The 16,695-nt window shown below is 38.0% G+C and overlaps 1 protein-coding gene across 3 annotated transcripts in view; it reads right to left on the bottom strand.

Moving 5' to 3' along the window:
- Nucleotides 1–16,695, bottom strand: part of LOC132268230 (GCN5-related N-acetyltransferase 6, chloroplastic-like) — a 29,805-nt gene that overhangs the window by 4,570 nt on the left and 8,540 nt on the right. For 2 of the 3 annotated variants that reach the window (XM_059769043.1, XM_059769041.1), the window contains 4 exons: nucleotides 8,303–8,407; nucleotides 2,582–2,738; nucleotides 2,338–2,414; nucleotides 343–725 (listed from right to left, as the gene is read on the bottom strand). In XM_059769043.1, the coding sequence (XP_059625026.1) occupies nucleotides 660–725; nucleotides 2,338–2,414; nucleotides 2,582–2,738; nucleotides 8,303–8,407 (405 nt within the window). In that variant the 3' untranslated portion in view covers nucleotides 343–659. Of the gene's footprint in view, nucleotides 1–342; nucleotides 726–2,337; nucleotides 2,415–2,581; nucleotides 2,739–8,302; nucleotides 8,408–16,695 lie in introns of those variants that run through there. The other variant, XM_059769042.1, reaches the window with a different exon arrangement.

The following is a 16,695-nucleotide window of genomic DNA, read 5'->3' on the forward strand; positions in this document are numbered from 1 at the left end:
GACATGTATACTGAGACATCCGGAAAACTAGTGACTTTCTTATAAATGTGGGATCACACCAATGATTAGTGTTGAGTCCACACTCCAAACCCAATTGCTATAAATACCAAACGAACGAAAGATATTCTAGAAAATATTATGGTGTATGTTAATTGCAGATGACATAATTTTAATGGATACTTCTAAGGAAGCTTTAGCAACAAAATTTAAAATACGAAAGAAATACATTAGAATTAAGGCCCTAAGAATGAGTAAAACTGTCTCAATTTCAATTCAAACATGAGTTGTTACTAACCCAGCAAAATGTCTCAACAGGCTGCCACCACCACCACCACCACCAGATACCAAACAACAATAATAAACAATAGTATTAAGAAAGAGATTGTTTGAAACCACCTCAACTACATTCAAAAGCCCTCTTTTTATTTACAACATCCCAAAAGAAATTCAAATTTTGATTCACGATCTGCTCTTTCAAATTTATAGAAGAAAATTATACAATTGATAATATTAAATTTACAACCTTTTTTTTGTGTCCTTGCATCTTAATTAGCCGATGAGATATTGACTTCAACAACAACAACAACAATAATAATAATTTACAGTGCAACCTAATATATAATCTTGCTATTAAAAGTGATTTGGCACCATATCACAACTTATAGTTCCACGGACATCAGCAACCTCTGATCTTTTGATAGAGGAGACGACACAGCTTCAACAACCTAAAAAGGTCAAACGATAAACTATGTGAATACAGTCTGACCAGAAACACCAAACAGGAGTTTTGAGATTGCAACAGTCAATTGTATATCGCATACTAATTTGTGTTGTGAACGGAAGTTGAGAAATTTCAACATAGAACAGCCAAGAGATGCCAAACTTCTGGTCCTTGCATTGTAAAAATGCAAGAGAACCCAGAAAATGCATTACTAAAATTAGTTTCGATGGAAAAGTTAATAGTAGCACACATAAATCAGATTTGGAATTGTTCTCCAGAATCAATATCATTTCACGAAACATATTGTATCATCATACACGTACAGATGCCATATACTTTATGCACAACCCAAGTTTAGTATAGGAGTAGGGAAGAGAGAACCTAAGTTTAGCATAATAGGAGTAGGGAAGAGAGAATGATCTAAAATTGATGACTAACTACCAAGAAGAGCAACGATTATTGTTTTCTTTGCTATCTATCTTTAATGGCAGAGAAATTTAAGATTTGACAGTAATAGAACACAATGCAGATGAGAATCACTTCTCGAATGTTATGTGATTAACAAATGCAGTACATTTAATAAAGATGAGAATTCTTCTATAGTGCCATGTGTCTGACTTGTACCTACCAATTAAAGGAAAATTTCAAAAGACAAACCACAATACCATCTACACATTAAAATACACGAGGGTAGGTAGTTTATAAGCTCTATATTTAAAATGAACAGTATGATAAGTGGTTGCTGAAGGACAATCATTACAATATTAAACCCCAGATAAGTCACTGTAAAAGCTAAAGGAAGAATCACAAAAAAAGAGACAATACAAGAGATTTGACAAGGATGGTCTAGCTATGAACTATCACAACAGGTGCCAATGCCAGGATGCTGGGGTAGACAAGGGATTTCGAGGATGTAACGACAAAAGAGGAATATAGTCCATCATTTTTATAAAAAAAAACACTTTGGCCCAGCTGCCAGCTCTTTAACTTGAGTGGTATCTCTTGCCACCTCATAACAGTAAGGTGCAGGGTTAAGTCCTAATTGAGACACTAAAACCCGAGCATACAACCCAACCATGAGCTGGAAAATATCACAAAGCTAAAGCAAATTTTACACTGAAAAACATGCACATACAACCCAACCATAAACAGAAAAAAGATCACAATGCCGAAGCAGGTTTTGCAGCAATGACAACATGTCCATGGAATCAGTGCAAAAAGACTCATGACAGATGAATGCAACAAAACATTATATATATATATATATATATATATATCCTCAGCAGTACCACTGATGAATTCCAACAATTGTAGCTGTCCCTACGGGGTAAAAAACAAAACGATAATGGAACTATAGAAATTAAATGTGAGAATGCCAAAAGCTGGAGAGACCAACAGAAACACCATCAAAGGACCAACCAAACAGAGAAGAAAAACATCACAAAGATGTCTCCTTTGCCACCACTCCAGGACGACCAGACAGATACTAATGCTAAAGTCTACGAATTGTATCTCAAATGCTCCAAAAACATAAAAGGCATGTACTGATGCAAGCTATGCCAAATGAAATTAAAATGAAAAGATTAAAATATCTAGTAATGATTCTGGTGCCAAACCTTAAAGCCCGTTTTCTTGTAAAGTTCTTGTGCAGGGTTGTTTTCTGCATTTACATGAACAAATAGTTCTTTCGTGCCTGACAGCATATCCACAGAGAGAGAGAGAGAGAGAGAGAGAGAGAGAGAGAGAGAGAGAGAAAGAGAGAGAGAGAGAGAGAGAAATGACTGTTAACTAGATAAATAGGCAATACAAAAGCACCAGCACAGAATTTATGTTAAGGTGTTCAAAGCTGAAACATCTTACCTGCTAAGGTGGCAACATCAGTGGCCAAATACAGCATATTTGACGCAATTCCTTGACGCCGAGCAAACTTTGAAACACAGACATTTGCAATATAAGCATACTTATGTGCATCAAAGGGCTCTTGACTTGCCAAGACAGTAGTTGGTCTTTTCACTTCCTGAATATAATGGCTAATTCATAAGCAAGGTTTAACAAACAGCAAACCCATGTGACGAGCACAACTCATAGCATACCATGACCCACCCACCTATTCCCCCACCCCCCCTGTAGTGAAAGAGATGAGCAATAGATCAATTAATTTAGAGGAAAGTCTAGTGTAAGCATGTGAGGCTTCCACTAAGTACCCTTGCTAAAACAAAACCAGAAGAAAATAAAGAGAAATATTTTTAAAGAAAAAGATCGTTAAAAATGTTCCAACTCAAATAATATAAATAAAGGAAAAAGTGTGAGAAGTAGCTGGAACATGCAGCTTCTACAGTGCATCTGTTCAAAATCATATGAAAGAGAGAGAGATTGTATCTTGTATATAACACATTACAGACCTAATAAGCCTATACAGGCTTATATAATGATTACAAGTCTTACTTACTAACACAAGGGCCCTATCAACTTTCTGTAATTACATAATGACCCAACACTTATATATATATAACATTCTAACACTCCCCCTCAAGCTGGAGAATATATATCAAATAATCCCAGCTTGGAACAGATAGTTCTTAACCGGTTATAACCCAATGCTTGGTAAACATATCAGCTAATTGATCTTCAGACTTCACAAATGGAGTAGAGATGCTCCCACTTAATAGTTTTTCTCGAATGAAGTGACAATCAACTTCAATATGTTTGGTCCTCTCATGAAACACAGGATTTGATGCAATGTGAACTGCTGCTTGATTATCACAGAACAATGGAGTAGGAGCTTCAACTGTCAACCCAAGTTCTTTTAGAAAATGTTGTATCCATGTCAACTCACTAGTGGTATGAGCCATTGCCCTATACTCAGCTTCAGCACTAGATCGAGCTACCACCGTTTGCTTTTTACTTCGCCATGTAACTAGATTTCCTCCTACAAATGTGCAGTATCCTGTAGTAGATCTCCTATCTGAAGGAGAACCAGCCCAGTCAGCATTTGTAAAACCTTCCACCCTGAGATGACCATTTAATTTATATAGTAACCCTAAACCTGGAGCTTGCTTGAGATATCGGATAATCCGAAGAACAGCAATCCAATGTGGCATTCTAGGAACTCCCATGAACTGACTTACAACACTAACTGCATATGAAATGTCAGGTCGAGTGATAGTGAGATAAATTAATTTCCCAACAAGGCGACGAAATCTGCCTGAGTCATTAAATAGATCACCCTCATCAGACACAAGTTTTGTATTAGAATCCATAGGAGCATCAACCGGACGACCACCCAACATACCTGTTTCTTCTAATAAGTCCAACACATATTTCCGTTGGGATAAACTTATACCCTTCTTGGATCTAGCAACTGCAATACCCAAGAAATACCTAAGTTTACCCAAGTCTTTAGTGTGGAATCGATATTGCAGAAACAACTTCAACTTAGCAATGCTTTCAGAATCATCACCTGTGATCACAATATCATCTACATACACCACAAGAAATATGAAGCCAGCTTTAGTGCGCTGGTGAAACACCGAATGGTCGGTCTGACATCTGTTAAGACCAAATTGTAACGCCGCCTCAGAGAATTTTCCAAACCAAGCCCGTAGAGACTGTTTCAATCCATACAGGGCCTTTTTAAGGCGACAAACAGTGTGAAGATACTCCCCCTGAGCAACAAACCCAAGTGGTTGCTCCATATAAACCTCTTCTGCTAAGTCACCATGCAAAAAAGCATTTTTAACATCTAACTGAAACAGAGGCCAATGTCGATTAGCAGCAAGAGAAATCAAAACACGAATAGAAGAAATCTTAGCAACGGGGGCAAATGTCTCATCATAGTCAATACCATAAGTCTGGGTATAACCTTTGGCAACAAGACGTGCTTTAAGACGCTTAACAGACCCATCTGGAAGATACTTCACAGTATATACCCAGCGACAACCAACAGGCTTAGCACCCGGAGGTAATGGAACAAGATTCCACGTGCCATTCTTATGCAAAGCATCCATTTCATCTTGCATTGCTTTCCTCCAGCCCGAATCAGACAAAGCATCCTACACAGTCTTAGGAACAAATGTAGTAGACAACTTAGAGGAAAAACATGAGAAAGATGGCGATAAGGAATTATAAGAGACATACTGAGCAATGGGATGTTTAGTAACACACGAGCGAGGAGCTTTACGAAGTGCAATAGGTAAGGAATCAAACACAGTGGAAGGTGCAGGATCCAAAGATTCTGAAGACGATGGAGGAGGCACAACTGCAGATGGCTTTGGTCTTCAAGTGTACACCTGTAACGGGGTAGGCGAAGGAACCAGAGATCGAGGTTGAAGAGAAAGTGAGGGAAGAGGAACTACAGAAAGAGATGACTCAAGAGTGATATCAAGAAGTGAATCAGTATCTGAAAAATATGGGACGGATTCACAAAATGTGACATCCGCGCTAATAAAGTACCGTTGAGAAACAGGACTATAGCAGCGATAACCTTTATGAGAACGAGAGTAGCCAAGAAATACACACTTTGTGGCACGTGGGTCTAGTTTGTCAAAACTAGGACCAAGATTGTGGACATAACATACACATCCAAAAACCCTAGGAGGAAGAGAAAACAAGGGAGAATCAGAAAATAAAATAGAATGTGGAGATTTGCCATCTAATACAGATGACGGCATATGGTTAATAAGATGACAGGCAGTAAGAACAGCATCACCCCAAAACCGTTTAGGCATACGCATATGAAACAAGAGAGCACGAGTTACTTCTAAGAGATGTCGATTCTTACGTTCTGCAACTCCATTTTGTTGAGGAGTATAAACACATGAATTTTGATGAATAATTCCTTTATCACTAAGATATGTATCAAATGGAGTTGAAGAATATCCCTTAGCATTATCAGAACGTAGGATACGAATTGGACATCCAAACTGAGTTTTGATTTCTTTGCGAAATTTTTGAAAAATTAAAAACAACTCAGAACGATCTTTCATTAGAAACAACCAAGTCAGGCGAGAATAATCATCCACAAATGTCACGAAATAATGAAATTTATTGATCGAAGAATGTTTTATTGGGACCCATACATCTGAATGAACCAAATGAAAAGGACTAGAGACACGATTATTAACCCTAGACTTGAAAGACACGCGATGGTGCTTACTAAGTTGACAAACTTCACATGACAAGAATTTCAAATGACTAAAACTAGGAACTTGACACTTCAAAACTTGAAGTGACGGGTGACCAAGTCGACAGTGCCACTAGAATGGAGACAGAGAAGACTGAAGAGCCATAGGATAAGGTTCGAAATCAAAATAATATAAGCCACCAGCTTCATGTCCCGTACCAATCGTCTTCTTCGTCTTGAGATCTTGAAACACACAAGAAGTAGGATCAAATGTAATAGAGCACTGGAGAGATTTAGTAAGCTTACTGATAGACATTAAATTAAAGGGAAAATGCGGAACATGTAAAACGGACAAGAGAGACAATGAATCACCAAGTTGAGTTGTCCCCAAACCTGAAACCTGAGTGGAGGAACCATTAGCAAGAGTAACTCCTTGAGAAGGAGGTACAGAATGAAAATCAGATAGAAGAAAAGAACATCCGGTCATATGATCAGATGCTCCAGTGTCTATGATCCAAGGACTGCGAGTGGAAGACAATAGACATGTGTGTGCAGTACCTGACTGGGCAAAGTTAGCTGTGGAAGATGAATTAGATGCTTGCTTATAAGACAAAAACTGAGTATACTCATCCCGTGGAACAGGGACCGTATCTGATTCAGCCACGTTGTGAGATCCAGAAGCAACATCATTCGGAGAAGAGGAAACTTGATTTGCATAACTAGATGGTTTCCCATGAAGGTCCCAACAAAAGTTCACAGCATGATTAGAAAGACCAAAATCAGTACATTTTCTTAATTCCCTGCCACGGCCACGTCTCCACGGTAAGCATTATGTTCACCCTTGGAAACTACCAATGCTGAACGCTCACTACTCTGTCCAGCATTCAAATTTGATGTATCACTTGCTAGTGTAGCACGTTGAAGGTGAGAAAACACCTCAGCAAGAGAGGGAAGTGTTGGACTGCCCATAATCTGTGCACGAAAAGGCTCATATGCTGATGATAAACCAGTAAGAAAACGGACAACATTAAAGTCCGCACGCTGCTGTTGCATACTACGAACATCAACAGTAATGGGCTGATACATATTCAGCTCTTCATAGACTCCCATAATTTTGGAATAATACTCTTCTATACTTTGAGTACCTTGTTCAAGATTAAAGTACTGCTTACAGAGTTCATAGACACGAGTGATATTACCTGTCCCAGAATACAATTGTTGCAATCTGTCCCATATTTCCTTAGCAGTATCCAAATAAAGTAACGTGGAACTGATTTGGGGTTCAATGTTGTTTATCATCATAGAGAAGATCTGCGCATCTTCCTTTTCCCATGCATCAAAAGAAACATCAATTGCCTTGAGTTTCTCTTTAGTCAGATGAGTACCAAGACCTTTGCCTTTGAGAAAAATGGCAACAGATTTAGCCCACAGTATGTAATTCTTCCCATTGAGTTTAACTGAAGTCATGCGAGAATGAAGACTATTCGTGGGAGAAAGCAAATTTGAACTAGATGCCATGGTGAATCCAGCAAAATAGAGAAGGAAGAAAAAAAAAAAAAAAAGCAGAATCTGTATTCTGGCCGAACCTGGAAAACGGGCCGGATCTGGTCAAACGGGCCAGATCTGGTCAACGGGCCGGATCTGAGCTATCCCAGGTTTAGTAAACCAGGGTTGGAATAGCTATATCCGTGTAGCCAAACATGGGTCTTCTTCTTCACACCTTCACAAACGCCGGTGAACAACGCAGCGGAGACGACGGCAACCCAATCACAATCAACGGCTGAATCAATAAGCAACGATCGCAAACCGAGACTGTAGATGTCGGCGAATCAAAAGGATGAACCTCACCTCTGCAAATCGAGACTATCGATGTCGGCGAGATCGTTGAAGAACAAAAAGGAGCTGTTGGTGACAAAGAACAAGGCAAATACGACGACGACCAAGCTGACGACGACGGTGAACAAGCTGAAGACGACGACCGAGGCTGTAGATCTGACGACGACGGTGAACAATCTTCAGATCTAACGACGAACAAGGAACTTCCAAGACCACCAACACCACAATCGCGATGCCGATCTAATACAATAACCACCCAATTACAGACTCACACCCATGATCGCAGCGCTCTGATACCATGTTCAAAATCATATGAAAGAGAGAGAGAGAGAGATTATATCTTGTATATAACACATTACAGACCTAATAAGCCTATACAGGCTTATATAATGATTACAAGTCTTACTTAATAACACAAGGGCCCTATCAACTTTCTGTAATTACATAATGACCGAACACTTATATATATATAACATTCTAACAGCATCAAAGCTCACTTTTGATATATAGCATATAGGCCTCATAGAGGGAAGTAAATCACAGCACGGTATTGATTTCTCAACTAATAATTCATGACATTCTAAAGGTTGCAGGCATGATTCATGATAAGATAGTGTGTGTACCCCTGGGTATGTTTCTCCGTGCAAAAATTGCCGGATGCTTAGATCTAGAGTTCCCACTACACTGTTTAGGACAGTTCTCCTTATATTTTTCTCTTCCTTCTTAACCTGAAATTTAAAATGGGGGAGATAAGCCACTGATAAATCATATATTCAGCAAGAGCATATAATGGCACGTAGGAAATATTCCAACAGTTATTTTACAGGAAAATTTGCATCAGAAGATGAAAGCATGCATTATGTTGTAAATGTCTTTAGTTTAAATCATGCAACAAGTAAATCAAAGTATCAAAAATCTCAGTAACATCTTTGATTCACACACATATGGCTAAAACCCTTAGTTTGAAAAAAGATCATAATAATAATAATATCTGAATAAGTTATTTTATGTGACCCCACAACATCCATTTTACTTCTGCTCATATAGTTGGAAACACAAAAATTAAAAAATAAAGGATATCACACAAATGCTCACCATCTTCCAGATAGATTGGGTGAGACGAGTCAACAAACTAACGCCGCATCACGCTTTTATGAGCTAATGAGTTCAACTGATCTTCAACTCTTCAATGTGTCAACAAACTCAAGCTCCCTTGAGAACCTTTGCAAATGAATGTATGCTTTAGAATAGGGAAAGATGCTATTAATTGTGTGTACTTTCATAAATTCACTTGGTTACTCAGTTGTCTACCATTTTTTTTTTACCGATATTAGTTTCTTAGTTGTATATCATTTTTACCACACCAAATCCAAACACTTCAACAAGCATTGCCATAAGAATTGCCCTCCCTCCATATTGTAACAACTAAAACTTTTGGAGCCATGTCTTCTAAGTGGTCCCAGAAAAAATTATTGAAATTAGGATTCTAGGAAGGATTGTTAGGGAAATAAGTAGGATAAAAAGTGTTTTTTAAGAGGAAACAAAAATAGGTTCCTAGCTGTCAGCTAATTCTCTTCTAGTAGGTTACAACTTTTTTCTCACTAATGATGATGGAGATCAGTAGCGCATCCTTTAAAGATGTATAAGAGGCATGGAAAGGAGGATTTAAGCCTGATGTGGGGCCCAATTGGAACCTTACATAATTGGGATTCATCAAGCTAAGTCATTTACGGGTTTTGTTATCTGGGCACTTAAACAGCCATAGAGTCTTTTATAAGCTCTTGTTCAATTTATTATAAGGATCAAAAGATTATAAGTTTACTAGTCATGGTTAAATGTGTAAAAGTCAAGCATTTAAGTCATGTAAGAAGTTTAAGAGTTTCAAGTCATACAGGTTACCTCCATAATGGTATTAACTCCAAGAGCCATATGGGTAGAAGTAGGTAATCTAATAAAAGGGGTGTAATATTTGTTTTTATCAACAATTGAAAGGGTGAGTAAGCCTTACAGAATTTTCTTGTGAGTGATTCACAAACATTTGAGGGGACGAAACCTTGTCAAACTGTGATGCCTATACCCCACTGGTAAGACTCCAATAGGTTTCTCTTCTTCCTTATCCTTCGTCCCTAGTTTTAAACCATACATTCCCACAATATGCCTCCAAACTCTTACGCTGTACTATCTTAAATTTCATAAAATAAATCCATTAACTTTCAACTGCATGAGGATTCCCTTAAAGTCTCACATCAGTTTGGTATCAGAGCAAAGTTGGCATCATATCTACAAGACAGTAAAGGACTGACAACTAAGTTACTACACTAGAACATATAAGGTCATACCCCAGTTACAACATCAGTTTTGCTAGACCACAAAACTTTGGATCGCCTCAACCTACCATAGACCAGCAGCGGACATAAAACTCTCAAGCTTGCGCTTTTAGTAAGCTCAAACTCAAAAAAAAAAAAAAAAAAAACAATAAACAAAAATTAAAAAAAAAAAAAAAAAAAACTCAACACACAAGCCCATCCCCAGTATTTTAATCATTCAATCATAGTGTTTACATTTCTTGATGGCCATTATTTGTCATTATATCATATAACGAGTATATTCGATTGATCATATTGTTTACTCTTTTCATATTAATGGCAGAATTTATGGGCTTACAATTGACTGCCTGCATCAAAATGTGTTTAATGCTTAATTCTAAATTTTTAATGAAAATATCATACATGTTAAAAATCTAAATAATTAAATGTTGCACGTTAGCCAATTAAATTTATGAATATGCATACTGAACAAAAGAGAGTTTCAAAGATTAGCAAAAAAAGTAAGTGACGAGGATCTAGAGAATTATAAGAGATTAAAAAATGAAAGTAAAGATAAAGAAAACGCACCAAATGATTTATATGCATACTAGGCACAATGGACGGAGAAAAAGTTATTTATAAATTTGCAAAGTGTAGAGATAAATCAAATTACCTACATTAATCAAATTAGATGCATTAAAGATGTAGACAATAAAAGTTTAGCGAAGGATGGTGACACATCAGATGGATGAAAAAAATTACTTTCAACACCTTCTTAATGAGGAATATGCTAAAGAAGTGGAAAGTAATAAATTTAATGTAGGAGTTATAAATAAAATCAACAATAAGGAAGTAAAGGACACTAAAAAAGAGGGGAAAAGTAAAGCGGTTGGGTTGGATTGCATTCCTATCAAAGCATGGAAAGCACTAGGAAACATAGGAATTGAATTGCTAACAAACTTATTCAACAAGAAGGAAGAATGTCATTTCAGGTCCGATAACCAATTTGGATTTATGCCACGGAGATCCACAATGAAAGCTATTTACTTTAATACAATTAGTCGAACAATGTAGGAGTCGGTGTTATTAAAGGCGCTAGGCGCACTGAGGCGCTAGAGGTCCCTTGGAGCCTAGGCGCGAGGCACGTGCCTGAGTGAAGTGAGGCGCACAAGCAAAAATTTAAAACAATAAATCTCAGCAAACCGAATTCAGGTCAAAGACTCTAACATGTTGTACAAAATTTTAGCATTGGGATGATGCAAAGTGCAAATAACTTGTTCGAACATACAGTGACCAGTGACTACAAAGGTCTCAAACAAGGAATACCAGAAGCTGTCATTTTAGTCACCAAAATTATCTAAATGAACGGTAGAATTGGTTGATGAATCAACTCAAAATGCAGCAGAGCACAAAAACAAAATGCAGCAGGAATGTTAAACCCAAAATGCAGGAAATAAATTAGTCAAAAAAGGAAAATCAAGAAGGGTGAGAGAGAGAGAAAAAGAAGACAGAAAAGGACAGCAAAAAAGAAAGAAAAGGAAATCATCAACAAGATGGAGGAAAAAAAACAGAGAAAAAATTAAAAACCCCACAGAACAAGTACTTAAGACAGAGAAAAAAAAAAAAAACCACACTGTTCACGAGAGAAGGGAAAAAATACAGAGAGAAGAGGGAGAGAAGAAGAAGTAGATGAAGAAAAGAAAGAAAAAATAAAAAATAAAAAACAGAGCCCCCAAACAGAGACTGACACAAAAACAAAAAAACACTGTTCACAAGAAAGGGGAAAAACAGAAAAAAAAAAATAGAGAGAAGTAGATGAAGGGGGAGAGAAGAAGAAGAAGTAGATGAAGAAAACAAAGGAAAAAAAAAAAAAACAGAGCCCCGAAAAAAAAAAAAACAGAGAAAGAAGATTTAAACGGGGAGAGAGAGAGAGAGAGAGAGAGAGAGAGAGAGAGAAGGAGAAGGAAAAAAAATAATAACAACTGAACTAACCTGGTCACCAAACAGGGATTGATGTTGACTAGGGCTTTCATCTTCGTCGGATTGTTGCTGCAATGGCTGACCTGCTTTCTTTCTTTCTCTTTTCTTTCCCACTCCCTCACGTCTCTTTCTTTTATTTGACTATTGACTTGCTTTATATATTTTATTCTTTTTTGTTTCATAAGATGACAAAACTTCCTTTTGGGTTTGGAAACTAAAAGCTTCTAGTAAATAGAAAGAATACAAAGCATTAAAGCACATAAAAGGAAAACTGAAGAAACATATAGATGAGGCTCGACTAGGCGTGCCTAATAAAAAGCCCAAGGCGCAGCCCAGGAGCGCGCCTAATGAAGGTCGCTGCGCCTGTGGGAACAAGAGTCGCTAACCTTGCACTTGTGTGCGCCTCGCGCCTAGGCGCGCTTTTAATAACACTGGTAGTAGTAAGAAAAAGGATCTACATATTGTCTTTATAGACCTAGAAAAGGCTTACAATAAGGTGTTGAGAGAGATAATTTAGCGAGCTCTAGAAAGAAAACAATTCCCTCTAGTTATGATAAAGATGATTCCAGATATGTATCTAAATACCAAAACAAGAGTTCGAACTACCTGAAATGAGACTAGAGATTTTTCTATAAACATAGGGTTGCACTTAGGGCTAGGAAGCACGGACACTCCAGGGGTGCCGCTGTGTCGAAAACTTGGACACGGCCCGGACATGCAGACACAACTCGGACACAGCTAGAAGTGTCCTGAAATTTGAATATTTTATTTTTTGTTTGGACACGGCATGGACACAACAAGGACAAGTTTTGGACACTTCCAGGATACGGCGGGGTGATTTTGTATTTTTTTTTTTTGGAAGAATGAAATTCAATGCAATTAAAAATATATTATGCTCTAGTGCAAAAAATAATATTAAATTTAAAATAACAAAATTAACAAACATTTAATTTTAAACTCCAAATTAGTGCTTTCATTCATGCTTATGTGGCTAAAATTAATAAAAATCAGTGTTTTTCTATATATAATAAAATATTATATTATTATTTTTTGACATATCCATACCGCATCCGTGTCCTAGTTTTTTGAGATTTGTCGTATCGTCGTGTCCGTATCTTGTCATACCCATATATCCGTATCCCTGCTTCCTAGACTTAGGGTGAGCCATGTTACGACAAACGCAACGAACCAAGAACAAATCATGAATCACAACAGAAAATTAAACATGCCACACCAAAAACACAAAGATTTAGCATGACAAGTTGTGTCTACATCCACAGTGAAGATCCGGTGAAAGGTTTCAATATGCAAAAAACATGAGATTACAAGTTTCATCTCCAAAGCCCTAGGTCTCGCTTTCACTCTCTTTTTTGTGATTTTCAATCTCTCAATCATCCCACTCCGACCCTGATATACCTGGCTACAAGAGAATACTAAACCGGGTCCACGACCCGCAAGCAAAAAAATAGGGGGGTCAAAAATATCGGGTCGTCAGGTCGAAACCGGGTCACAACGCACCCCGGGCCAAATTCGGGCTACAACATCACAAATCTCAACCTTGGCTTGAGATCTGTCAAACTCCGCAATCCCAGCTACTCCTCTTGCCTCCTTCACATGCTCTTAAGGGCCTCAGCAACTGCAAACATCAATCAAGTTCACTGTGCAATCATATCTCTGACAACCTAACATCAATGTGCTTGGTCCTCTCATGGAACATCTGATTTTTAGTCATATGTATGGCACTCAAGTTGTCACAAAACACAGACAAATCACATTGTTACAAGCCCAAATCACCAACCAAACCTCTCAACCATACAACTTCCTTCACTGCCACAGTAGTTTCCATGTACTCAGCCTCAGTAGTAAACAATGCAACTGTGAACTGCAAAGTCACCTTCCAATTGATCACACTCCCACAAAGAGTGAATGCATACCCTGTCAGGACCTCCTCCTATCAAGATCTCCAGAATAATTCGAATCACCATACCCAACAACACTCTCTAGCGTGTTGTTGCCTGTGCCATAGACTAAGCCAACATCTGCGTTGCCTCGCAAGTACTGCAATATCCATTTCACAGCTTGCCAATGGACCTTCCCAAGTCTATCCATGTATATGCTAACTACACTAACTGCATGTGAAATGTCTAGCCTAGTGCACACCGTAGCATACATGATGCTACCAACTGCACCTCCACCTCGATCTAAGGTGATAATCCTGCCAAAAGACTAAAGTGGGCTGCCAATGGAGTACTTGATGTTTGCATACCAAATCGTTCCAACACCTTCTTAAGTATTTCCTCTATGACAAATACAACATGCCCTCTCTACCATCCCTGTGAATTTCCATACCCAAAATCCTCTTCGCAGCCCCAATATCCTTCATCTCATATTCACTACTAAGCTGAGCCTTCAACATGTTGATTTCAGACATGTTTATGCAAGCTATCAGCATATCATAAGCATATGGCAACAAGCACAAATACGAACCATCTAAGAGCTTCATGTAATACACACAGCTGTCAAACTCACTCTTACAGTAGCCATTCCGCGCCATAAAGGTATCAAATTGCTTGCACCACTGTCTATGAGATTGCTTCAGCCCATACAAGGACTTCTTTAGTAGGCAAACATGTTCTTCCTTTGATGCATATAAATCTGCTCTTCCAACACTCACCATGCAAGAATGCAGTCTTTACATCAAGTTGTTCAAGCTTTAAGTCATATAGAGCAACCATAGCAAGTAGCGCCTTGATTGAGATATGTTTCACCACAAGAGAAAAAACTTCATTAAAGTCCGCCGTTCCTTTTGTGTATCGCCCTTCGCCACCAAGCATGCCTTGAACCTCGCTTATTCCAATTATGGCGTTCCTTCCTTCTTATTGAAGTCCCATTTACAACCCACAATCTTTTAGCCCTTAGGCTTCTCAATTAACTCCCAAGTCTGGTTCCTATGAAGAGACTCAATTTCCTCACTTATGGCAATAGACCACTGCGCTGACTCTCTCCACCTATGATGGCCTCATGATAAGTGCGCGGTACCTGCTCATCAATACCCTTTGCCACATTAAGTGCCTAAGCAACTGAACCAACATGTGAAAATCCATAATTCTGAGGTGGCCTAGTCTCCATCCCAATCCTGTCTCTAGCCACACTGTACTGCTACAATTGTTTATCTCCCTTAGTCTGAAATTGCAGCTTCTCATCAATTGACTGATCAAGATTATCCTCTAACTGAAACTCTATATGTTCCACCTGCTCTGAGCTCTCGTTGAATTAACAAGTATCCTTTTAGCAGAAGCCTCTAGGCACCATAATCTATATCCCTCGACCCCAGTGTTATTAAAAGTGTGCCCGGGCACACCTAGGCTGCACCTTAGGGTTTTTATTAGGCGCACCTAGTCACACCTCATCTATTTGTTTCTACAGTTTTCCCTTTATGTGTTTAACTGCTTTGTATTCTTTCTATATGCTAAAAGTTTTTAGTTTCCAAACCCAAAAGGAAGTTTTGTCATCGTATGAAACAAAAAAGAATAAAATATATCAAGTAAGTCAATAGTCAAATAAAAGAAAGAGACGTGAAGGAGTGGGAAAGAAAAGAAAGAGAAAGAAAGCAGGTCAGCAATTATAGCGACAATCCGACGAAGATGAAGCCCTAGCCGACGTCAATCCCTGTTTGGTGACCAGGTTAGTTCAGGTTTTTTTTTTTTTTTTTTTTTTTACTTCTTCACCTCTTCTCTCTATTTCTTCGTTTACTTCTTCTCTCTTCTTTTTCCTTTTTTTTTTTTTTTTTTTTTTTTTTTTTTTTTTTTTCATGGGGCTCTGTTTTTTTTTTCCTTTCTTTTCTTCATCTACTCTCTCTCTCTACTTCAATCACTAATTTTTTTCTGTTTTTTCCCTTTCTCGTGAACCGTGTTTTTTTTTTTTTTTTTGTCAATCTCTGTTTTGGGGGCAGTGCTTTTTATTTCTTTCTTTTCTTCATCTACTTCTTCTTCTTCTTCTCTCCCTCTCTCTCCATCTACTTCTTCTTCTCTCCCTCTCTCTTCATCTACTTCTCTCTATTTGTGTTTTTTCCCTTCTCTCGTCAACAGTGTGGGTTTTTTTTTCCCGTCTTAAGTACTTGTTCTGTGGGGTTTTAAATTGTTTTCTCTATTTTTTTTTCCTCCCTCTTGTTGATGATTTCCTTTTCTTTTCTTTTTTTTCTTTTCTTTTTTTTCTTTTTTTTTTTTCTCTTTTGCTGCCCATTTCTCCGTCTTCTTCTTCTCTATCTCACTCTTCTTGATTTTTCTTTTTTGACTAATTAATTTCCTGCATTTTAGATAAACATTCCTACTGCTGTTTGTTTCTGTGCTCTGTTGCATTTTGAGTTGATTCATTAAGTACAATTACTTGTCCACTTAGATAATTTTGGTGACTAAAATGACAGCTTCTGGTATTCCTTGTTGAGATCTTTCTAGTCACCGGTCACTGTATGTTCGAATGTTCAAACAAGTTGTTTGCACCATCCTAATGCTAAAATTTTGCACAACGTGTTAGAGTCTTTGACCTAAATTCGGTTTTCTGATATTTATTGTTTTAAATTTTTACTTGTGCGCCTCACTTCACTTAGGCGCGTACCTCGCCGTGCACCTCGCACCCAGGCTCCAAAGGACCTCTAGCACCTCAGTGCGCCTAGCGCCTTTAATAACACTACTCGACCCCAGGCTAATAACCAAGAAATATGCATTTCTTAG

This window comes from Cornus florida, unplaced genomic scaffold, assembly GCF_030987335.1.
Source record: "Cornus florida cultivar Cherokee Brave unplaced genomic scaffold, ASM3098733v1 CherokeeBrave_3.0.0_Hap2_Chr08, whole genome shotgun sequence".
NCBI classification, from domain to species: domain Eukaryota; kingdom Viridiplantae; phylum Streptophyta; class Magnoliopsida; order Cornales; family Cornaceae; genus Cornus; species Cornus florida.